At 40.2% G+C, this 24315-nt stretch overlaps 1 protein-coding gene across 4 annotated transcripts; it reads right to left on the bottom strand.

Moving 5' to 3' along the window:
* Positions 1–288: 288 nt before the first annotated feature.
* MMUT (methylmalonyl-CoA mutase) lies at positions 289–24310 on the bottom strand. 4 transcript variants are annotated; one of them, XM_054820384.1, is made up of 13 exons: positions 24234–24310; positions 22447–22858; positions 19985–20352; positions 19056–19213; positions 17502–17673; positions 15016–15264; positions 13580–13691; positions 12226–12341; positions 11452–11567; positions 5460–5591; positions 2318–2465; positions 2035–2202; positions 289–719 (listed from the first exon to the last, which is right to left on the bottom strand). In XM_054820384.1, the coding sequence occupies exons 2-13, from the start codon at positions 22823–22825 to the stop codon at positions 591–593; spliced, it is 2247 nt and encodes a 748-aa protein (XP_054676359.1). In that variant the 5' UTR covers positions 22826–22858; positions 24234–24310; the 3' UTR covers positions 289–590. The 4 variants fall into 4 exon arrangements, with proteins under 4 accessions (XP_054676359.1, XP_054676362.1, XP_054676361.1 ...); XM_054820387.1 differs by having other exon boundaries at positions 24101–24235; XM_054820386.1 differs by lacking the exon at positions 24234–24310 and adding an exon at positions 23931–24074.
* Positions 24311–24315: the final 5 nt, after the last annotated feature.

Below are 24315 nucleotides of genomic sequence, written 5' to 3'. Positions count from 1 at the left end.
GGGCAGTGATGCAGGGAGAGCAGAGGTGCACAGCTGCTCCTGTACTGGTTACTGCCAGATACAGCATTTATATCTCAGTAAACAAACCATGAACTTTGAAAAATTACGGTTTATCTACTCATACATTTCTAAAGAGAGTTAAATCAGATTAACGTTAACATCAAGGTGCTGCTGGATTCAATCACATCTCTGCTGAACTTTAGTGGTTTTGCCTGGAGACTTCTAGGTCTGCAATGCCTGCCAAAAAAATTCAGAAGTTCTCTGCATGCAAAAGAGATCAACCCAAGAGCCAGAACGGATATTTTATTTATCAGTATATCTGCAAATAAAACCCAAACCAACCAAACCTACCTACTCAATTCTCTTCATTCCCTGAAGTCATAATCCTAAAGATAAAATTTTCTTGTGGGTACATATATAAATAATCCTCAAATAGAACAAGCAGAGAATTTACAACTTTCTTAGAAAGCAGAAAACACCAGGCCACTGGGGCAGTGGAGCCAAAGGTATGTGGCTGGCCATCCCTTGCTGATGATTACATTCTGTGAGCGATTAGCTTAAGGCTGGTTGCGTTGTGTGATGTTTCAGCGTTACATAGATTGCTGCCTCTTCTCTAGGCACTTCTCAATATCATCCAACACTTGGACAGCTGCTTTTGGAATACGAGTCCCTGGACCGAACACATTGGTAACACCAGCTTCATACAGGAAGTCGTAATCCTGTTCAGAAAGGAATTTAACATATATAGTTAACAGTGCAAGAGAAAATTGATAATTTATTTATTAATTGGTGTCTGCTCTATCCTGTATGCTGGGCCTGAGAAAGCATATGCAACAAGTCTCAGAGAGAGGCAGCAGAGCATCAAGGGAAATGGGAAAAATGAGGTAGTCAGGAGGTAAAAAAGAAATATTAAAAAACATCCACGGGAAAGGTTTGTTTGTTTAGAATCAGACTAATGTCAGATCCTTGGAAAATATTCAAAATCAACTGGATGGAACCTTGAATAACCTCATCTAAATTTGATCTAACTTCTACTTTCGAAAATAGTGCTTTAAACAAGGGCTTGGACCAGATAACTGCCAGTGGTCTCTTGCAATCTAAGTTACTCTAGTTTTATGATTGTCCTGAAATTTCGAAAAGACCGGGGAAGCAGTTACGTAGTCTCTCATTTCTATACAGGATATATTATACCTTTCCAACCACAGGCCAGTAAAATCCCATTGAGAGACTGGATAGAACACAATTTGCGTCTTAGAAAAATACTACGAGTTTTGTTCGTTCAATTTAAAAGTCTGTAATTCCTGAACACTTACCTACTTGGCTAGAAAAGGAAGGAGTGTGGGAAAAGGGAGTAACAGGAGATTTATAGGCAAAATCAGTTTGAATCTCTCTAGACAGAAGATGACCCTACAGGTGATATACAGCCAGGCACAATGTGGATGAACTAAGGAAAATTTAAAGACAAAAGCACAGATCTGACTGCAAGGGAATTCAACAAAGTGTTCAGCAGTTTAGAAGAAACTTTCAAGCAGAGGAAACAAGAGGCAACACTGAGGCCTGACGATGGGGAACATGAGGAGAGGCGAAACGGTGAATGAGATGTGTAGCCCATATGTGCTGGCACCTGCCACGTGTCTTAGTCACTAGCTATGCCTCTTCCAAACTATTATTTGAACCCATAAAGTCTCTTAAGAGAGGAGCTAGCCTTTATCAGTAATATGCAAGGTAACTGGAAAAAACAGAGCATAAAGAACATCTTCCTGAGGCTAGTCTTTTCACAACACAACTTAATATTCCATCCAAGACAGACTGTAAGTGAAACCAGGACACAGCGTACAGAAAACCAGATCAATGAGACCTGACAGCGCTCTGCGACCGTCCTGTTGATCTGTGCTGACCCTGGTGATTGTGCACAGTAGCCTTCAGCACCGTAAATCACCTCTGACCCTAACAGAATATGGGAATTAGCTAAAACCAGCACAGACAGAAATAAAGCAGTCTCCTAGTCTTGATGGAAATTATGTTGACCCGTACCTGAGGTGGGATGACACCTCCACATATGACAAGAATGTCTGGCCGGCCAAGGGCATTGAGTTCTTTGATGAGTTCAGGCACAAGAGTTTTATGACCTGCTGCAAGTGTGCTCACACCAACACAGTGCACATCTGCATCAACTGCCTGCTGGGCCACTTCTCGAGGTGTCTGTGTGGGAAGAGGATTACGTGACAAGTCATAGCCCCAGCCAGGCTTCTGAACAAGTGTTAGAGGGGAAATTGCTGCATTTGAAATACATTGGATATTTCTCAGTCAGTCTTACCTGGAAGAGGGGACCTATGTCCACGTCAAAGCCAATGTCTGCAAATCCTGTAGCAATAACTTTAGCTCCTCTGTCATGGCCATCTTGACCCATCTTTGCAACAAGTATACGAGGCCTGCGTCCCTCACGATCCATGAATTTGTTAACTCTGATTGAAAACACATATTGTATCATTGTGAGTCACTGACATCCATTACAATTATTTCCACAAATAAAAAGAAAACCTACTGGCTGCAACTGTAGCATCATTTCTGTACATCAAACCAAAAGATCTTCTAAGTTCACGGTTTGTCTATGTAGTCAGCCCACTATGTTAATACTCATGTTACATGATTACTAGCCAATTTCTTGTAATTACCGTCCTGAACAATAAAACCTTTTTTAAAGAAAACCAACCCCCTACTTTTCTGCTTTGTAAGAGAAAAAAATACTGAATTCTCTGAGGGTTTAATGGACTGAATTACAACTAAAACATAATTTTTAGATTTTAAGAATAATTATGACCAATTATTCAGAAAGTACTTGCATGGCACACAGGCTATAGAGATGGGTCCCAGTCATCATGCTGCGCATCATCATTCGACTGGGCAGAAGCCTGCGCAGAAATGATTACCGTATCCCCCATTCTGCACACTCATGCCAGCGCCTCCAGTTTTCTGGTTAGCGGCAGTTCAGATTTCTGTTGAGTAAAAGTGACTGTGTAACCACAGCCTCAGGGGTTCATCTTTCATCTTACTTCTCATTACCCATGTACCACCAGTATCTGCCCTTGAGTGGGACACTAAGACCACCACTTCTCAGAAATAAAAGTTGGGTTTGTGTTTTGTTTTTTTAAAATATTGTACCGTTCTGAGCATTCTGTTCATGATGGAGTTGTATGGATTTGATGTGCCTTGAAACCACATGCTGACCTGGCTGGGATGTGGCTTAGTTTGGGCAAAAGAATGATTCTAGATAAAGTGTTTATCAGCACAGATTTGAACAGCCTCAGGAGATGATTCTGGGACAGGAAAATGCTCATGTAAGAGGGACAAAATAAAAACTCATACAGCTTAAAACGGAATTATGTCAAGAGAGCCTGAAGAAGCAGACTGACAAAGCTTCTGTTTGAGAATGTACAAGAGTTGGACCTGCCTTCGTTATTCCTAAGGACTGCTGAGAATATCAATGCAGTAGGTATCTGAATTGATTTGTTACATCTTTAAATCCTTTTCTCCTTATTGTTTTCTGCTTCCATATTCTTGTTTCCCTACTTCCCCACCCACAGGCTCCCTCCCAACCAGAACAGCTCTAGGTGCTCCAAGCCTGCCGGGCTAAGACCACCTGAGTCACTGCAACTCAGGGCTTGGTTTAAGTGTGCGGCAAGTGTGGAATCACACTTTTGAAGGCCTGTGGAAAGGTGACACACAGTAAATCCAGTTTCGTTATCATGTTTACTAACTGGTACGTTTGACCTTGGACTTACAGGCAGGTATGTAAAAAAGGGACTTACATCTTGATTCTTGAGGAATCAGTTCAGTTCAGTTTCACGTAAATGCATAATGACAAATACTTAAATTTAAAATAAATATTTAAAATAAAAAACAATGGTGACATCCCCCAGCACAACTTCTTTCAAGTCAGGCTAAACATCACCATTGTGAAGCCATCACGTAATTCCCTTTCAAGGGAGCCTGTAACTCTTTAATGTGTCAGCCCCAACACAGCAGGGACTTATGAGCATTGATTCATATTACATCACCACCCACTACAGCAATTCAGTCTCTTTACCCAAGAGGACAGCAGCAAAGGCAGAAGCTGATAAAAGGCACAAATAGGCAACTGTTTTCACACATACTACCATCTTCTGATGTTTTCTCCCTCGTGATATGAATAAGTAACACGCATAGACTGGGAGTTGTATGTGGATATCCAGATAGATTTTAGCTTTACAATTTTAGGAACAGCACGAGCGAAGTTGCAGGGACAACTTATGGGCAGGTTTTGTAAATATGAACTGCTGGAAATATTTTAGAGATTACTATTACAAAGACAAATGTAATGTCCTACACCCAGGGAGGAATAACCCCAGGCACCAGTACAGGTAAGGGGTTGACCTGCTGGGAAGCAGCACTGCAGAGAAGGACCTGGGAGTCCTGGTGGACAACAAGCTCTCCATGAACCAGCAGTGTGCCCTCACGGCCAAGGTGGCCAATGGTGTCCTGGGGTGCATTGAGAAGAGCATGGCCAGCAGGTCAAGGGAGGTTATCCTTCCCCTCTACTCTGCTCTAGTGAGGCCACATCTGGAGCTCTGTGTCCAGTTCTGGGCTCCCCAGTTCAAGACAGACAGAGAACTACTGGAGAGAGTGCAGGGGAGGGCTATGAGGATGAGGAGGGGACTGGAGCATCTCTGGTATGAGGAAAGGCTGAGAGAGCTGGGTCTGGTTAGCCTGGAGAAGAGAAGACTGAGAGGGGATCGGATCAATACTTATAAATATGGACGTCAGGAGGATGGGACCAGACTCTTCTCAGTGGTGCCCAGTGACAGGACAAGGGGCAATGGGCACAAACTGGAACACAGGAAGTTCCATCTGAACATGAGGAAAAACTTCTTCACTCTGAGAGTGACCAAGCACTGGAACAGGCTGCCCAGAGAAGTTGTGGAGTCTCCTTCTCTGGAGATGTTCAAAACCCACCTGGACGCCATCCTGTGCAACCTGCTCTAGGTGATCCTGCTTTAGCAGAGGGGTTGGACTAGATGATCTCCAGAGGTCTCTTCCAACTCCTACCGTTCTGGGATTCTGAGATTACAGAGTCTTCAAAAGAAGCAATCCAGTGTATGGGGACTTCAGGCAATGTTTCTCAGCTTCTTAATCGTACGGCTGCATAGTCTATTTGACCAAAATCCTCCACATCACCTCAGTGGATTTTGTTTCCAAGCAAATACAAGTTCAATTAAGTTTTAACTATTCTCTTATTGCACTTATTTCTTCTTATTCTGCTTACTTGCTTACAGGCATGAGAGTGCCTATGCAGGCCATTGTTTTGTTCTGGGGAAGTCATTCAGGTTTGGGAAACGCTTTTTTAAGGCACAGTTAGTAGCACATGTATCTCATGGATTAAACGTGAGGCTGTGTCTGGCTTCCTGGGAAGCTATTCTCACCTATTGATGGCATGAAGAATTTCATCACTCTCTCCAAACTCCTGGCGATAAGCTCCGCTCACCATTCGGTCACTGGCTTTATGCTCCCCGAACACCTTCTTCATTGCATCTGTTATTTCTCCAACGGTGCACCTAAGATACAGAAACAAAGAATTAATGTTATCAGGAGGTTTATATGGAAACAGAAATCACTGGCAGAGGCCCAACTATTTGCCTTGCTGCAGGACAAATTCAATTACAATTGTTTCCCCTTTGGTGCTACAATACTGAACATCTGACTCACCCCAGTGTCACCCACTAATAAAACATGCAAAAGTATTTTTAAGAAAATACGTTTTTGCTGATGTGAGAAGTTATTTTACATGTGACAAGGCAGCAGGGACCACAGCATGCCAAAATATTTCAGGTATTTAAATCAAATTTTCTCAACTGGGAATTTTTTGGGGCTCAGACTGCAAGATCTTGCATTTGGATTTATACTAAAATTCAAAATATAAATCAAGAGGAAAAAAAAAAAAGGAAGAACACACAGAAAAGACTGAAGCCTAACTTTTTAACTGGAATTTGTTTGCCTTTCCCTTGATGTTTATATTTTAGTATTTATTCTTCTTCTCTACCCTTGACATAGTTCCTTTATCCACCGAGATGCAGAAAAAGCTGGGAAATCCATTTACATGCGAGGTACAAACTTCTTTTGCTACTGGAGACACTGTGCGTGTTAGAAATAATACACACTTTACTGCTGTAGCACAAATGCTAGAAGCTAACAGGCTGTGCTGTCGTCTTCTTCAGAAATAACAGCCTCTGCCCCAAAGCATTTCAAATCTCATGCTTAATGTATTCTATCCTTCAGTGTAAATTCTATAACACAGACTGTACCAAAAAAGAGAAGAGCAGTTCAGCTAGCAGCCCCATCACAGCAAGCTTCGTATTTCTGGTATGAAATTAACTGGGTGTCAGTACTGTGTAATGATTGTGAAGGTACGCTACTCAGCTCTTGAAATCTTCCATCAAAAATATTTTGATGAAAATATTTCAGCTTATACTTGAATAGGAAAAGACTAGAGAATTCGTGTTTACTAAGAAATTAATACAACTTGCTGCAAACTTTGTCAAAGGAAAGAAAGAAAATTACTACTCTTATAGTACGCATACAAATACAGAGACCAAACCCTACCCATCTAGCTACTGCTAAGCACATTTCAAACCCCTAGCATTCACATTTTCTCCTGTCATACTGTATTTAACTGTAAGCTACTCTGAGACAAGATGCAACTTCTTGTCCACATACTTTTAGAAGGGGATGGCCAAATGAATTGTTCTCGGTCTTCCTTCTGCTGTTTGCAGTTTCAGTATTATCTGATTTCTACCTTATGCAATCTTCCACACATCCAATGTCACAGAAGACGGATTTCTATTAACTGAATCCTCCAGTAAATTTCACAGACATATTTTACTTCCCGTGACCCCTCAGCTAATTTGCTACCTCGTGTTTTTTATACTCAGCAAACTTAAACATAGCTATAAACTGTAACCACGCCAATGTAAAATGGCAGAAACCCTACCTTGAGCATATAGGCAAGATCTGTATAATGCACGTGCCTGAAGCTGCCCTCTTATCTCTAGGTATTGCTCTTCACAGTTGACCTGCTTTGTCTGGAAGACAGTATCACGCTGGAACGCATGTTTTTAACTCACATTATTGACACAGTCTTGGCTGCTTTTTGTCATCAACCCTCTCCTGGCTTTCTGGAATTATATTTTTAAAGTTCTCTGCTTTTATCCATTTTCTTCCGCAGCGCACTAAGGAGTTCGTATCTGGATTTATGAGGATAATAGTCTAGAAAAGCAGCTAACGCAAAGTAATACCAAATTTATAGTATCTGTACGGCTGTGTGTGAATGTGACTCTGTCTGATACTCTCTTTGAATTTATTTATTAACAATGATTTAAAAAGCATTAGTTATAAAGCAACCTGTCCACAACTGCATCAGAACCCATTGACATTGCTATGCAAAACGCTTGATTTTTACAGCGCCTGCAGGATCTCAGAAAGCTTAGCAAGCACTACCTGAGTTACAGTAGTTCTCATACCTTACTAACTGCTATCATCAGGTTTTGTTTTTCAGGATATGTAAATAATCTTATTGATATTACTGTGTTCTGATATTACTAACAAAAAATTGGTAAGTAAACTGCGTAAGGGCTAGATTAAATGACAGGTTAAAAAGCAAGTTTTCAGCAGACTTAAAAACAGTATCTAGAAATATTGACTCCCTCTCAGAGTGCTAGACACCCCAGATTGCAGCCTGATATAGAAACATCCCACGCATAAACATTGATGACTTACTCCTGTGTAAACAGTGGCAGTTTGGTGAAGGCTGACAGTGACATAACATGCATATTTTCTTCTAGAGAAAATCGTAAGCTTAGATAAATCTTTCTTCTCCTTCTCTTTTGCAGAAGCAGCATCTGAGCATAACTTCAGTATCAAATTAAAGCATAGCACGTGTAGAAATAGTTGTGGTATGCTTTTCTGTTCTTACTATGTAAAAGTGTGAATGGAAGTGTCACATAGCAAGTGAAAAATAAATGGTTTGGACTATCTATTTTATTGAAATATAATCTAGTGGCTGGGATGAAGTTTTTTGTATACTGCACAAAAAATTAAATCCATTTCTTTCTTCTCTAAATATTGCTTCTAGAATCCCTTTAGAGTATTTTGAAAATTCTGCCCTAAGTCTCTACAACACTTTAAATCTAAAATTCCTAAGTAATAGTAGGAGTTTGGCTTTTAAACTACTCATGACTGTTTTCCTACTATTTATCAAATATATATTGTTTTTTAAAAAAACACTTCTACTTAGTTCTTAGTCCTGCTGCATTGGTGGGTGCCATCTCTGCATCCACAGTGGAATGGCTCTGCCTGAAGCCAGGAATACAGCCTCTCCTGTTAATGAAGATTACACTTTTCTTTAATCAGCTAGCCAGAATATTGGACAAGTTCTTTACAATCTGGACATATAAGCCGCCTCCCATTTCTGTTTATTTCTACAGCAAAAATTTGTTCTGGAGACAACCATTTTCATCTCACTGTTATAAAACTTCAGTAGCATAAGCAACAATTCTTATTATTAATTTAGAGGTTTTTCAATGCATGCTGATAAAAACCTACTAGACAATTATGCAAAATTGGCAGAAGAGAAGTCACTTTGCCTTTACTATATAAATTTGTTTTGGTAGCACCCTTTGTTTTGATGAATAACAGGTATTTTATAACCTAATCTGTGGTTTTATGTAAACTTAAAATTTTGAAGTAGAGACCAAAAGATAGCTATATTCTCCATTTTGTGTTTTATTAGCCTATAGCCCTTACACTGCGTCTTGTGGCAAGGACAGCATGTTTGTACATGAACTGTTGCCTGCATCCTACAAACTTCTGCACTGCTCAGAATTCCTGTTGACCAACTGTGCTCTATCAGAGCCTTCAACTATTCAAAGACTCCCTGAGCCTCCTCAAAAACAAAGGGTTTCCAAATAAGGGGAGCTCAGCTCTTTGCTAAGTTTTTGGGCAATTCAACAAGGTCAGTGGGATGAAATACAACCACAACGGTGATGGCCAGAGAGGATATTGTTCAATTCAGTGTGTCCTATCAGGCACAAGATCTATCTTCTTGAGCAATTACTGCTATGACTTGCTGCCAGTGGTTCAAAAGCAGCTGCACAGGCTATGCGGCACAAATAAGAATTTGAAGAAAGAAAGTCAATGACCATAATGTGCCTGTTAGGACATCTTCTGTCTGTTCGGTCTCACCCTACTGCCTCTCTGCATCTCACCAGTAATGAGAGGTAGCACTGTGTAATCAGGTGAAAAAGAACCATGAGGACACAGACTGGGCAGACAAAGAAGCAGCACTGCATGCTACACTGCATTTCATGCCTTCCTTTTCCATCACTGATAGCTGGCACAGCAAGTCTGGAGAGATTCAGAAAAACAGCACCGCAGATGAAGGAGATGAGAAAGAAGTTAGGATAATCTGTCTCATAGCCCTACCTAAGTACACCCATTTTCCTGTAACATGGCTTCTCATGAGAAATGAGGCAAAGAAGGGAGGCAGTACTGCTTCCTGTTCCCTATCACCTTTGGTCTGACTTACTACTTTGGTTACAATAATAAAATGACTTTACTTCTCCATATTAGTCCATGGAGTCTTTTCCATAGCTCAATGCTGAAAATTCTGTGCTACTCCTTTTATTTCCATTGAATTACATTACTTCATGATCAAAGCCCATCATTTTCCATTCAGCAGGAGACAGGCATCTGTCACTCCCATGCCAGTCATACTGTCTACTTGTCTACTACCAGTAAAGGATGAATGGGATCACTTGAAAATCTTTTCCCATGTTGCCCCTAACAGAAGGGCTTTGTGTAAATCATAGAATATCAGGTTGGAAGGGACCTCAAGGATCATCTGGTCCAGCCTTTCTTGGCAAAAGTTCTGGTCCAACCTTTCTTGGCAAAAGTTCTGTCTAGACAAAAGCATGGTCTAGACAAGATGGCCCAGTACCCTGTCCAGCCGAATCTTAAAAGTGTCCAATGTTGGGGAATCCACCACTTCTCTGGGGATTATTCCAATGGCTGATTGTTCTTGTTGTGAACCATTTTCTTCTTGTGTTCAATTGGAACCTCCCCAGGACTAACTTGCACCCGTTACCCCTTGTCTTTTCCATGTGACTCCTTGTAAAAAGCGAGTCTCCATCTTCTTTGTAGCCACCCTTTAAGTAATGAAACATGGTGATGAGGTCACCCCTAAGCCTTCTTTTTCAAGGCTGAACAAACCCAGTCCTCTCAGCCTTTCTTATCTGTCAGGCTTCCCAGTCCTTTGATCACCTTCGTATATTCACAGAGCTCACAATCCTCCTTCAAACACTCTTTATCAAATGCCATGACAACTGCTTTCTGTGGTCACGTCCTATATAGTTTTGGGGCAAAGTTTTGTGTTTGCAACTTACAAAGAGGATCTGCAGTCCATTAATGCTTTTACAAATAATAAAAACAAGACCAGGACAGAAACTACTTGTTAACTGGTCAATTTTGGTACAGAAGATATGAATCCCTGGTAAATTCGACACTACCCTCCCGTGACCTTTACAGTTCAAAGATGGGTGCAGACATGCGGCTGGAGAATTGTGACAAGCTCTCTGTGGGAGAAAATGTATTCAAAATATGTCTGTTAAGTGTTCAAGGAAAAGGAATGAAAGAATTTGAGACATCGCAGTAAAAACAGGACAGCACCCCAATAAGGAGTGAATTTGGTTTGCTCATTTTGGGGGCATTTAGTTAAATAAGGAACAGACAGATAGGATCTATTCTAAAAAGTGATGCTTCCTTTGAAGCAGGAATGAAAACAGTCTTAAAAGCATCTTAGGTGAAAAAAGTAAACATTCCACTGGACTCTACAGGATGCCTCACTGCTCTTCTCAAAAGCAGCTTTTACATCTTTGCCTGACTAAAGCAAACTTATTTCTCCTTCAATCAAAAAAATGTTTTCACACCAATCTGTAGTGCAAGGAAGGATGAAGCACCAGACCATGATAAGATTGTGAATATCCATTCTCACATCTCAGACACTTCTTAAGCTCCCTGACCTATGAAACAGCAGGGTGACAGAGAAACCTAGTTACACCCTGAAACTGGTAAGAGTTTGAGTTGTAAACAACACAATGTGCATGAACATCATCATTTCATGTGAGATTCTTTGTATCCATATTCTTCGTGAGAAATTAAAGCACAGCCTTAAAAGACTGTAAAATATAATATTCTATCTTACAATGTCAAACTGCAGCCATCTTTTACTTCCACCTCTGAAGAAAACCCCAAAACATCTCAAGACACCAACCTCACTGACACCATATCCAAAACCAGTTAAAAGGTGAAAATGAACCATCAATCTTTAAACAGCAGTTGGATATTCACCCCTACCCCCAATACCTTGCACGTGCTGCTTCCACTGCAAGCGCAAGCAAGTTCCCTTCCCCAGTAGCAGCACACTGTGTTAGAGCAGCAAGACATTGCTGGGCTGCCGCTTGATCTCTACTAGCCTTCACCTAAAGCGGAAGAGAAAAACATTAAGCTAAAACAAACTACAAAGTGAACTGGGAAGATGAGTGTGTAAGACTTTCTGATTGCAGATATTAACTCTGGAGGCATGGAATTGTCAACTGTCAATATATGCTACATATTTCAATAAGATTACAAGTAAAATGGCATCTCAGACCTTAAAACGTGTACAAGTCCATAAAATAACTCTAAAACCATTTTATCTACATTTTTACTAATTGTGAAAGTGGACGTTGATTTCTGGTTCCGTAACCCTGTCCCTTAATAGCACTTGACAAGCTGCACCAAATAGTCTGAGTGATTAAGTAATGTTACATACTTTTAGAGCAAAACATTGCATAGATATTTTCTATCTTCTTTTCAGAAAAAGCAAAGTTCTCAATTTTGAAAGGTTAGACATGAGACTATCTGAAATACAATGATCAAAATCAAATGAATGTAACAAAAACATTTTTGCTTGGATTCTAATACTGTTTCTTGGGATTTTCCATCAGCCTCCACTGAAGCTGAACAGAAATCTAGCTTCTCCACTAAAGACCAGAGCGGATTCTCAGAAATTTGAGGGTCAAGTTTCTGGCAAGCCATCTTTACTCAAGTTCTACCTGCAATTACAAGAACTTTGATTTTTAAGAAGATAGTTCCCACCTTATTAATCTTCTCGATCTGCTTGCTACGGACTGAAGTATTATCAATAGCCAGAACTTCGACTGTCTCCTCTTTTTCTAGCTGATGCTTGTTTACTCCAACAATTACTTCAGACCCTATTTCCAGTGGAAACACCAGAAACTCAGAATACATTTGTAAACTACTGTGAAAAGACACAATATTAACAGGACAAGAAAATTTTGAGCATTATAATGTAACACTTTGCTTTATAACTATATACATTTCAAAAACTTAAAATTTCTTCTTATAGGAAGGACTTAAGTCTGTATTTTCCGTATTTTATGATGATAGATGATTAGATGCATGAACATTCAACTCAGTGAATATCAGGCCAGAAAAAAGATTTGAAATAGAACAATATTTATCTTACAAACTGATTTAGTAATGAGTTACTAATGTACATTAGCTATTTTTCTCTTTTTAAGTTTACATAACTGAATCTTACAGAATTAAGCAGAAGTGCTGGTCTCCTGCACTGCTCTGCACTTCCTTTTTTGATTTACCAGATAAATAAGAACGTGAAGTTCCTATCTAAAACTACTCCAAGTGAATAAAAATTAATTTATCATGTTGGAAAACTATATTTTAGCTTTCAGACAGTATGGACTTAACAACCATTTTTATTTGCAGTGCCTGATAACATTACTACACTCTTCAAAGCAACATGAAGTAATTTACCTTGGGAGAGAAAACACAAAACTTTATTGATTATTCTTTATTCTTAATTAAAGACCTGCCTCAAATTTATCTTCCAAATAAAAAAGTTCATCTAACTTCTTTCATGTTTGAGTTATCCCTAGTTTCTGTTACTGGAATGCTACTGGAATGCAGACTACAAAAAGTGGAACAGAACTATAAGCACACATGTATACACATCCGCTAATCTGAGATGACTACATTTTTTCTGGTCTTCAGGAAAAATGGGCAGCTCTCAAGCAAAACCAGGAATTTGGCCAGATCATTCAATATCGCCATCTGCTGGCAGTCATGCTTTTAAATTCAGGAATCATAGTTTAAAGATCGTGTCAGAAATTAAGCAATTAACTACTGAAGACCCAAAATACGCCTTTAAAATAGTCTTTCTAGTGCTCTGTCTAATCTAGTCTTAAATATGTCAGGCAAGACTGTTTTCATACTGGTAATGTATTTCAGACATGCTGCTATCTCTTTCCAGAAGCTTTCAAAGATAAAACTAAGAAATTACCATTTTATGACTCACAATCTGCTACTCCTAAACTGAGGAGAGAAAAAACAATGAAAATGTGTGTAAAAAACCTTTATACAAAGGTATACTATTGGCAGTTTTCCCTTCTTTCAGCTCCCCGCTCCCTACCAGAGTCAATCCTGGCTTGTCTTCGAGCTGCACACTCTTCAATACGAAGTTTGGGAATCCCCTCAGCAACAGCTTTGGCCATTCCACCCATTTCTTCTATCTCCTCAACAAGCTGAGAAATGAATAGGATCGAGAAAGTGAGTAGTAGCAAGGTTCACAAAATGAGCTTTGCACTTGTACTACCATCCAAATTTTTATTATACCTATATATACAGGCCTGTGCTCTAAAAGTGTGTTTCTTATCTCCATGTCTCTGACTACAGGTTTGGGTATAAATTAAGAGACATCTCAAACAAAAGAGCATTTTTATTACCAAAACTCCATTAATTCAATAACTGTGCATAGCATATTGTTCAACCAGTAACATCTATGCATGAAAAGGCTTTCAATTTGAGACCTTGACTCTGCACTGATTTCTGCCTGCCAACCAGCCTTTATGGTTACATGTATACAAACACAAATAAATTGAAAAAAGCCTAGGTCAGTTCTCTGATCCTGAAGACAAGTGGCATGGCATGGTTCAGCTCTCACACAGCAGAAGCCTATTCAGCTCTAAAACATGGTGATCACATTCAAACTGCCTACTGAAAATGGCCATCAGACCATGCCTGGCACTGTCTAGAAGAGTCCTAGTTGACAAGGACCTAAAATACCACGTCAGAATGTGCTAACTGTCTGCACAGTTCCAGGCTACTGTTTGGGCCTGTATTAGCTTATTAATTTGGTCCTGTATTAGCTTATTAATTTGGGACTTTGCATAAGAGCAATAATTTGCTCAAAAGGCGAATCACTGGGTTTAGCTGTAGACTAGACATGTAGGCATGTATCTTTATGCAGGATTGCCACTGGTCAGACTACTCCTGCACAGTACTTTTCACATGCAAGTAATGACTGGTAGCTAAAAACGTTATAAAAAAAAAATTCTGATCCAACAGAAAAATTTCTCCTAAATTCTGCATAATACTGAAGCCTAGCCAGACAATTGTCTATCTACATGCTTGGCTATAAAACCTTGCTTTCAATAACCCCTAGTTTGAGAGTCTCAAGCAGATCACCACAAGCATGAGTAGGCATGTAACTAAGTAGGTTGGTTTGACTCTTTCTTCTGTTGAACTCTTTTTTTTTTTTTTTTTCTTATACATAAAACAGAGATCCCAGCAAACTGGGAGTCTTCAGTGTGCAAGGGAGTTTGCAGGGCTTGACTATTTATTCCACACTGGGATATTTCCCTTTTGAATGTAGTCTACTAGAAGGCTGAAGTCTCTCTTTCTCTAAATATTTTTGTAAAGTTCATTTACAAAGAAATCACTGAAGCATAAGTGTAAAATGATTCCCTCTTCAGAAGTTACCAACTTATGAAATAGTCCCTTACAGGACACTTCTCAAAACTCTACCTAAAGTCTTCCCACAAAACATAAAAGGTTATGTCAACTGACCTTTAAAGCAGCTTCATAGACATCGTTGGTGAGGCACTCCATGAGGTAAGATCCCCCCCAGGGGTCTGCCACTTTAGGAATACCTGACTCCTCTTGAATTATGATCTGCGTGTTCCGAGCAATGCGAGCACTCTTCACTGTAGGCAAACCCAAAGCTTCATCAAATGAATTTGTATGCAAAGACTGTGTACCTCCAAACACTGCAGCCATTGCTTCAATTGTAGTACGGATAACATTGTTAAAGGGATCCTGGAAGCAAAAGGAGAGCTCTGCAGCTCAACAGTTCTGCCATGGGGCTGAGGCAGATTAGTCACACGCATACTACTGCAATGAAATGAATGCAAGATTCCCCACTGAAATACTGTAATCGTAACAAAAGCTGAAAAAGAAAACAGTCAATAAAAAACATCCAGTCAAACTGATATATCATTTATGAATATCTCGGACAAAAACATTAATCCATAAAGAAAGCCAAAAGTATCAGTTTATGAGTAACAAAGCAAAGCCTGACTTATATTTAGTGGTGTTTCAAAGAACTTAATGAATCCAAGTTGGAGAGGATGGAACAGATAGTCCTGATGTCCTCCATCCTGGGATTCCAGAAGTCTTGGAGTACCAAATACCAGATCTGTCAGAGAGGTGACTAGTTAAGATGTGTTTTGGAACTAAATGTGCTTAATATTTGAATTAATGACAGCATTACACAAAGGTAGGAATTGCTGTTGAAATTTGCTGGTGCCATAAAACGGGAAGGTATCTATGGGAGAACTGGGATATTAACCAAAACAAATGGATAATCTGGAGTACAAGGTATAGAAAGAGAGTATTACAGAATATAATCTCAGCCTTTAGGTCAAAATTTTTATCTGCTCTTTTCATACATCTAGATAGTTGTCTATATGTGCCTTTTCAGTCAAAGAAGAGTTATCATGATCTCCAGGGGCTGACTTGCGTTTTGAGACAGAGTGAAGATCCACCCACTGCATTTGCTCATCTTATTTCATTTGATTATTGAGGAATGTAACAGTAGCTCAGACTGCATACCTAATTCTTGACATGCTTAGTTGGGATGAAATGTATCCAAAATAATTAAGAGCCTTCAAGATGGTAAAGGAATCATGAAATCTGTGAATTATTTTCCATAAAGAAATGCAATTAATATCACTATTTTACAAGGACACAGATAATTATACCCACACTAGAGTCTATTTCTGTTTCAAGTATTCCGTTTAAAGAATTACAGAAAAAAGGTGATTTGGATAAGCAAGAATGTAAAACCTAATTTACAAGTGGATACCTATCTAAAGGCAGGCCGAAGGAAAATGTATTTGCCCTCTGAAACCTATAAGAAACAAACACTGGGCACTGAGAAGCTGTATTAAGATAAATAATGTTTAGAGAGGAAAAAAGGGTTATGATCCAGCCAGAAATAAATTTACACTGGACACTGGAAGACGGTTGATTATATTTTTGGTAATATTAATATTTTGCACTCATATAATACTTTTCATTGGAGGACTCACAAAGGCTACTGTTCAAAAAATTCCATTGTTTTAGTTTTACTGCATTCCTGTAATGTAAGTAAACATTACATTTGCTTGGAAAAAATAAAAAGAATAAAACCAAGGCATAGAAGTCAAATAACAACCTAAAAATAATTCATATTGCTTGAAACTGATTGAGAACAGGCCTTGGAATAAGAGCTAGAACTCAGCTCCAACTCACTTGGGTAACTATATATGCAGTCCAATGATTTATTTTCTTGTTGTGAAGTGATATAACTCAAGAGGAAAAGCAGAAAGTGCACGCGGTTTCAAAAGAACAGATAAGCTGTAACTATTACTTCACTCTTCAGCAGTGAGAGACAGGGGCATGAATGATTTCCTTGGATGCTCAAATGAATTTTCAAGCCAGTGATTTTGAGAAAAAGATGCCTCTATTTCCTTATTCAGCTGCATTCTGAAAGGATAATTCACGGGACAAATCAAAGAGAGCGCTTCATCCTCTGAGTCCTGAATTAATATAAGCACTTATCTGCAATTCTCTCTCTACGTAGCAGGTTTGGATCCTATTCTCAATTCAGTAGCCTCTACACTGAAAGATCACACGCTTAAGACAGTGATTCCAGAATGAAAATGAAGCCAGACAACGAAAAGCTAGGCACTGAGACTCTGCCTACACTGCAATCCCTCTGTGGATACAGTCTCCAGCCTTTAGTTTCTGCCCTTTTACCTCAGCAGAATACTGAGGTATTTGGTAAACCAGCATTTTGGGAAGCAATGCTGCTGGCACTCAACAAGACTTTTTGTGTTACATAAGCAAAAAGATGTATCCGATGCTAGTGTGCGCATTTGTCAGACTGAGAGTAAGACAGGTTGTCTCCTTCAGAAACTGCATTTTTACAAGTAAAACCATCAGCCACCTTTAAGATACACACCACGAGAACATATTTAAATGAGGAAGTTGATGAGAGTCCAATTTCTAACCTGCTCAGTGAGTGACCAGCCCGAAGTCTGACAATGAGCTCTCAGTAGAAGAGATTTGGGATCCTTGGGCTTAAACATTTTCTCTATTAAGTGAGCCCACAGCCGTCTCCCAGCTCTCAGCTTAGCTATTTCCATATAGAAGTTCATGCCAATTCCCCAGAAGAACGAGAGCCTGTAATAACAGCACATGAACAGGATAAAACATTAAACCATTCTAATAATTGTTTCAGTAAAGGAGAAGCAAAGTCTCTGATTAATTTACTCTTACAGATATAACCCAGACATAAGATGATGAGAATATTCCTGGACACTGCCGCCAATTGTACAGAATGACATTTATGCCAATAACCTGTCTTAGCCTCCAAACAAGGTGACTGCAGGCAAACTGCCAGTGACAATGGTCCCTGGAACTGCTAAACTGTCCCCAGGGACTGTTTTAGGGGAGCCCTAGGTCAAGCAGTGTCCCAGCAACTCACTAATACGGATAGTGACACTCTAGTGCCAGGGAACGCTCCTGGACACAATCTACTAGTGTAGTTACGCTCACAAACTATTTATAATGAGAAGACGTTACATACTATAAGCATGCTTTCATCCTTTTCCTGATGATTTTAATCAAAACCCGAATCAAATATCAGTTCAATACTGGATGGCATATCAGGGAATGGACTGATTGATCTACTTTTTCCTACTTAAAGCTTCTATGATTTATAAATGTACACATGCATAGTTAAAGCCAGTAAAACTCATTATACTGAAGATGCATTTTTTTAACAGTGAATTAGCTACTGAAACAATTTGCCAAAGGCTCTTACAGATTCTCCATCAGTAGAATGTCTGAAAATAAGGCTGTATCATTTTCTACATGATCTACTTTGATTTTGCCACAGATCTTGGAAACAGGTTAGTTCAGCTGACTGATATACTGAATGTGCAACAGGCTACATGAACCATGCCTTTTGTTTTTCAGACTCACCATATAGTTAGGTTATCTGTAAATCACCTAGACCACTGAAAGTGTGATTCTGCTCAGCTTGGCAGTAACTACACAAAAATACAATATTCTGCTTAAAAATAATTTTTATTTTTAGGAAATTTGCAACTGTAAATTGAACTACCTGAACCCCTTCCCCTTGTTAAGCTTTTTTTCTCAAATATTTCAAAATGATACTAATGAAAAAAATACAATAATACTACAGTATAAAAGAACTGCGAGAGCTGTTGTTGCATTCTGCAGTCCTAAAGCTACAGCTGTATTAGATATAACAGCTTAGGGATCTTCCTTCTGACCAGAGACCAACTGTGCCAACAGACCTTGACAATGCTTGGACTTGGACATGAGCTTTATTCAGTTTATTAGCGTAGATGTAGTCTAAGTGTCCATTGGACCAGATATTCTCCTACCGCTGAAACTGTAACAAAATCAAAACAAAACCTATCTGCAATGTGAACATTGCCAATATTGCTCGTATGTGTAAAAATACTGAATTTGATATTAAACTCTAGAGGTTTTACCAAAAGTGAGTTTTATAGTTGTGAATTTCTTTAGCTCACCTTGGTGCAAATTCATCAATGGTAAGGCCTGCTTTAAGTCCAGTTCTGCAGTACTCCAAGCCATCTGCTATAGTATAAGCTAATTCCAGAATGGTATCAGCTCCTGCCTCTTGCATATGGTATCCGCTGATTGAAATGGAATTAAATTTTGGCATATACTGCAAAAATAAAAGACAAGATGGTATGACATTGCAGGTGGGTTGGACTAGATGACCTTTAATAGTCCCTTTCAACCCAAACTATTCTATGATTCCATGACAGCAGAAGAGGGGAAGATCAGATAATTGTTCTACCAACATTCACAAACAATCCATTCTTTGTAGATCGCGAATGCAACCCACCTCTATTCAACAGTGTTTGCAGATGTATACTTTACATGCTTTTACCTTTTTGCACTATTCAGTGTGCTTAAACTATCACCCACCTTAAGTCCCTTTCTCGATTACAGGCTGTGTTCCACCTCTCCAATGAAAACAGCTAAGAAAACAACTCGTAGTACTGAACTTCCACTCATCAGTTCAGGACTTCACTCTTTTCATTAGTGGCTTCTCATGCTCAATTTCAGAGCAGAAGTCCTTCAACTTTTCTCACCTCTTCACTCCTGCTAACAGCTGTATAATGCTGCTTAAGTATGTGGCTTCTTACTTTCTATGCAAAGAACAGCCTGTCTGTTCCTCGTCTCCAAGCTTCCTGCCATCCTTTCAGGCTTAGGCTCATCTTAAACTGACTTTGATTTGAATTGACTTAAAAATCTTAAAATTTATGCCATAAGTGATTTGGGATCTTAACTTCTCCTCCTGGCCCTTTCTACAACCACATCATTCTACACTACCACAGGTCTTCCTGTCTTCTGCTTTGTTCTCCCAAGTGCCTCATAAGTAGTTAACTAGATATAATAACAGAAATAATTACATTTAAACAATTGATACCTTTGAGGTGTACTGGAATATGTCAGCAATAATCCGCATGGATGGTTCTGGGGGGAAAATGTACGTATTTCGGACCATGAACTCCTTCAAGATGTCATTTTGGATTGTCCCTGTCAGCTTGGCCTGAGGCACTCCCTGTTCTTCTCCAGTTACAATGAATGTTGCCAACACGGGAATGACTGCCCCGTTCATTGTCATAGAAACGGACATTTTCTCTAAAGGAATTCCATCAAAAAGGATTTTGGTGTCTTCCACTGTATCAATGGCAACTCCAGCCATTCCAACGTCTCCTCGAACTCGTGGATTGTCTGAATCATAACCACGGTGGGTGGCTAAATCAAAAGCAACAGATAATCCCTGCTGGCCAGCTAAATGAAAACAAAACAAAAAAAAAACCACAACAGAGAGAGATTCAGAAGCGTTAAATGGATTTGCATTAGGACTGGATCTAAATTTATTAATTTTATTTTACATCATCCAGGCTTGGACAACAAATCAATTTTGATGTTAAATGCTGTTCCCTCCCCAAACTTGTCCAAGGTCTTCTACTCTTAAACTTTAGATGAAAAAGCTTTTAATTGAGAAAGAAAGTATCATAGTTGTTCCAGTTCAGCCACACAACCAGCTTACGATGCTTAACAAATTACTGCATAATAGTTTAGCCACAAGTTACAAATGTGCATAGACAGACAGTATCAGGATTTATATACAGGAACTCTACTTAGCTTAGCTGGAAACAAAAGTGTGATAAACTACGTCACAACTATTTGTGATAAAGAGAAGGTAAACACACACACACTGGTTGTTATCCTGGCTCTACCGACATGCCTTGTTTATTCCTGAAGTGATGCATTACTAAAGCTGCAGGAAGAGAAAACTACTCATATAAAGCAGGGAACAGGATAATTAGAGCTCTAGGCAGATTTGCTGCTCCGACCCAAAAGCAGCAGCTGAAACTGTGGTAATCCCAGGCATTCACCCTCCGACCAGCACTGCTGTTCTTAAAGTAACTATATCTACTGCATTTGCAAATCTGCTTCCCAACATCAGCAGAGCTCTTAATTGTCAGACACCAGATATTGTCTTTGACCTACAAAGCTAGGTGTTAGCTCTGAAGCACAATGAAAAAAATTTCAATTTTTGCCCAGTTTCAACCAATAGACATTTCAGCAATTATGAGAACTGACAATTAATTCTTTTTCAGCATTCCTCTAACTACAGAGAGATTTTAATTGAATTATAAAAAATGCTTTATAAATAGGTCAGATTAAGAAGCTATGCTAAATAATTCAATATTAATACAACCATTAACACAACAACAGACAAAATTACAATATCACAATGTCAAAACTCGAACAGATGAAAAATTCCTGGCAGCAAACGTTCTTGAGTAACTCAGCTGTGCTACCAGTTAACTCAAGTGTTAGCACTTCCACTTCAGCAGCAACGTTCAGCAGTCAGGCAGAGTATATTCAGAACAATCTTTCTATTGAAATGTTTGTTTGCAAACCTCTAATACTCTGTATTTATAATTTCTTAATTTACTGAGAGTTTTATAAATTGAAAGAATCAAGAATACTTGCAAGAATATTGCAGCAGCTATTATTGCTTCATATTAGCTAACTAGGATATAGCAAGAGGTAAAATTCCCCAAACAACTCCTCTCCCCTGCCCTAAACAGCAATGTTTTGAGTTGGAAGGCCTGTAAAGTGAGAAATAAAAGGATCACAGATGCCTCAGAAGGCAAATTTCAGTGGCCTGTTGTTTGACTGGTAAGGTTATAATTAACTTCAAACAATTGCTAAAATGTATAGCTGGTGTAAAACTAATGCTTCAGTCTATTAAGAACAACCTTTTAGTAGTGGTTTTACAATGCCAATACCAAATGGTATTTTGGCCAATGCTAAAGCACAATACTCTGCAGAAAACCACTCTCAAATAAGGAAAATATCAATACTTCTAGGAAGCTGGCATTACTAGCACATCACGAATGACACTATTCATATGTATTTATATGAGCTCATTTAAAATTTACAACATGAGATGGAAACCCAAAACATCAGAATGCACTAACACCAGAAGTTTAGCTAAGTGGCAAAGTTCAACAGATTTTTCCACTATAACTTTCTGTCACGGTCACAAAATGAGTGTAAAGTGCTCCATGATCTCTGCTGGTTGGACCCTGGGATACAGCCAAATTTCATCTCTGTCAATGTCAAGGCAGAATAACTAAAAATAGCATTTAACGCATTCATTTTTCCACCTCAATAGTAAAATGAAGCAAGGACAGTTTAAAAAATGACCCAATTTCTCAGTACTAAAGAAATACAGCGCCACTGGGAAAAGCCTATCAGAAATCAAAACTCACAAGGCAAAATAATCACATTTGCCATATACATCACCATATGAATGTTCCCCATTGCTTTGCAAGGCGATGTTGTTTCCCAAATCAGCTGTCTTACCTTTAATGTTGTCCTTGTAGAACTTGTTGCTCTCCTCCACAGTACTGAAGCCAGCATACTGACGGATAGTCCATGGCCTGTATGTGTACATGGTTGGGTAGGGTCCTCGAGTGAAAGGTTTCACCCCTGGCAGCTCCTCAGGGAGGTCTTTTGTGTCCCTTTTGGAGTACAAGGGCTTGATGTCGATCCCCTCTGGGGTGTGCCAAATTAAATCCTTTGGATTCTTGCCCTTCAGTTGCTTTTCCGCAAGGGCAGCCCACTCGGGGTGCAGCGGCTGCCCATGCAGCAAACGCCAGGTAAGCATGGAGGCTGGAAGTTGTGCCAGGCATGTGGAGCAGTGGGGCCACAGGCGCAGGAAAGCATCCTTGGCTCTTAGCATGTCTGCCCCACTGGTTGGCAACTACGGGGTAAGCTGAAGAAAATAAAAACAAGTTTTTCATTATCATATAAATCTGACATGGGAGAAGTGAGCACAGAGAAATCAAGCAGTTTGCTAAAGCGAAAACAATTACTCAGGAAAAAAACTAAGTGTATTTATTCACTTATTCATTTGACAGACACCCCGTGTCCTTGCCTTTCAACCAGAAAACGCATAAAACAGAATTCAGGAAAAATTATACATTTTCCTCTAGCTAAGGAAAACATTCCTACAACTCCTCTATATCCACGTATGAAATGTGTAACTTATTTCAGTCCCTAAGCAGCACCATCATTTATCTGTCACTGAAAAGCCAGTATTACGCATGAAGATGGCATGCCTAGCTACCCTCTCACCTTCCCATCTCTCTCTCATCTACCAATTCCGTTATGTCAAAGAGGGACCTTCAACATCAAACAGACACTCTGAAGGAAGTGGACTGTCAGAAAACTACTGACATGTCACGCACTTTGGAAAAGGTGGCTTGGGCAGGATGAAAATCAGAGCTATACTAAGAAAGAAAGGACCAAAACATGTGGTATGCAAGAACACAGGGATAACACAAGTTGCAGAGGTCATCTCACTATGCGTAAGATTGAGATGGTGGATAAGTTCACTAACTCTTGAAAGCTGTAAGCTCCTCTGCTTCTGCTCTCTGTACCCTATCCCTGTACTTCTTCCCCAAGCTAAAACCTTTACAGCTCGGCTCCAAGGGCCAGTCACCTCCTTTGTGCCTCATCTCCTTGACAACTCCCTGGAAACACACACTTCCCTGACACCTTTATGAGGAAGTCTGTGCAAAACTGGAAAGCATCTCTATCGCTGTTATGGTGCTGCAACACATTCCACACAAGTGCTTTAATAATATATATGCTACATATGGAACACATATAATCTGATGAGTGCAAAGGAACACCAGAGGAGCACCCAGTTCCCTGCAGAGACGTCATCCTGCAGCCAGGATGGAAGATAACCCCTGCCTCCGCTGCTGCACGGGTCCCAACGCGATCCCCCGGCCCCGTACCCCGAAGGAACCACAAAGCTGCCCTGCCACCCTCCTCCACACCTCTCCCTCCACCCCTCACAGCACAGCACCCACAGCCGGAGCGGGACAGGGACCGGAAAGCACCGTTCACCGGCCCGGCCTGGCAGCCCCACACCGTCCTGACAGGCCCGCCCGAGCGCAGCGCCGAGCGCCCAGCAATCCCCCGGCGCCACAACCCGCCCCCAACACACCCCCTTCGGCGGCCAATAGGGAGGGGAGGCCGGTTTGGGGGCTGCCCAGGGGGTTCATGGCCCTGCTCGCCCGAGGGACGGGAGCGCTGGGCGGGCTGCGGGCTCAGGACAGGCCCCGGCCGCCCCCCGCTACCTGCTGTCGGCCCCTCCGCCGGCACCCACGCCCCGCGCGGCAGTGCGCATGCACCCTTCCGCTTAGCGCGCATGCGCTTAGA

This window comes from Grus americana, chromosome 3, assembly GCF_028858705.1.
Source record: "Grus americana isolate bGruAme1 chromosome 3, bGruAme1.mat, whole genome shotgun sequence".
NCBI lineage: Eukaryota > Metazoa > Chordata > Aves > Gruiformes > Gruidae > Grus > Grus americana.
The sequence above is the reverse complement of the archived record's forward strand: the minus strand, read 5'-3'. Positions and strand labels throughout refer to the sequence as shown.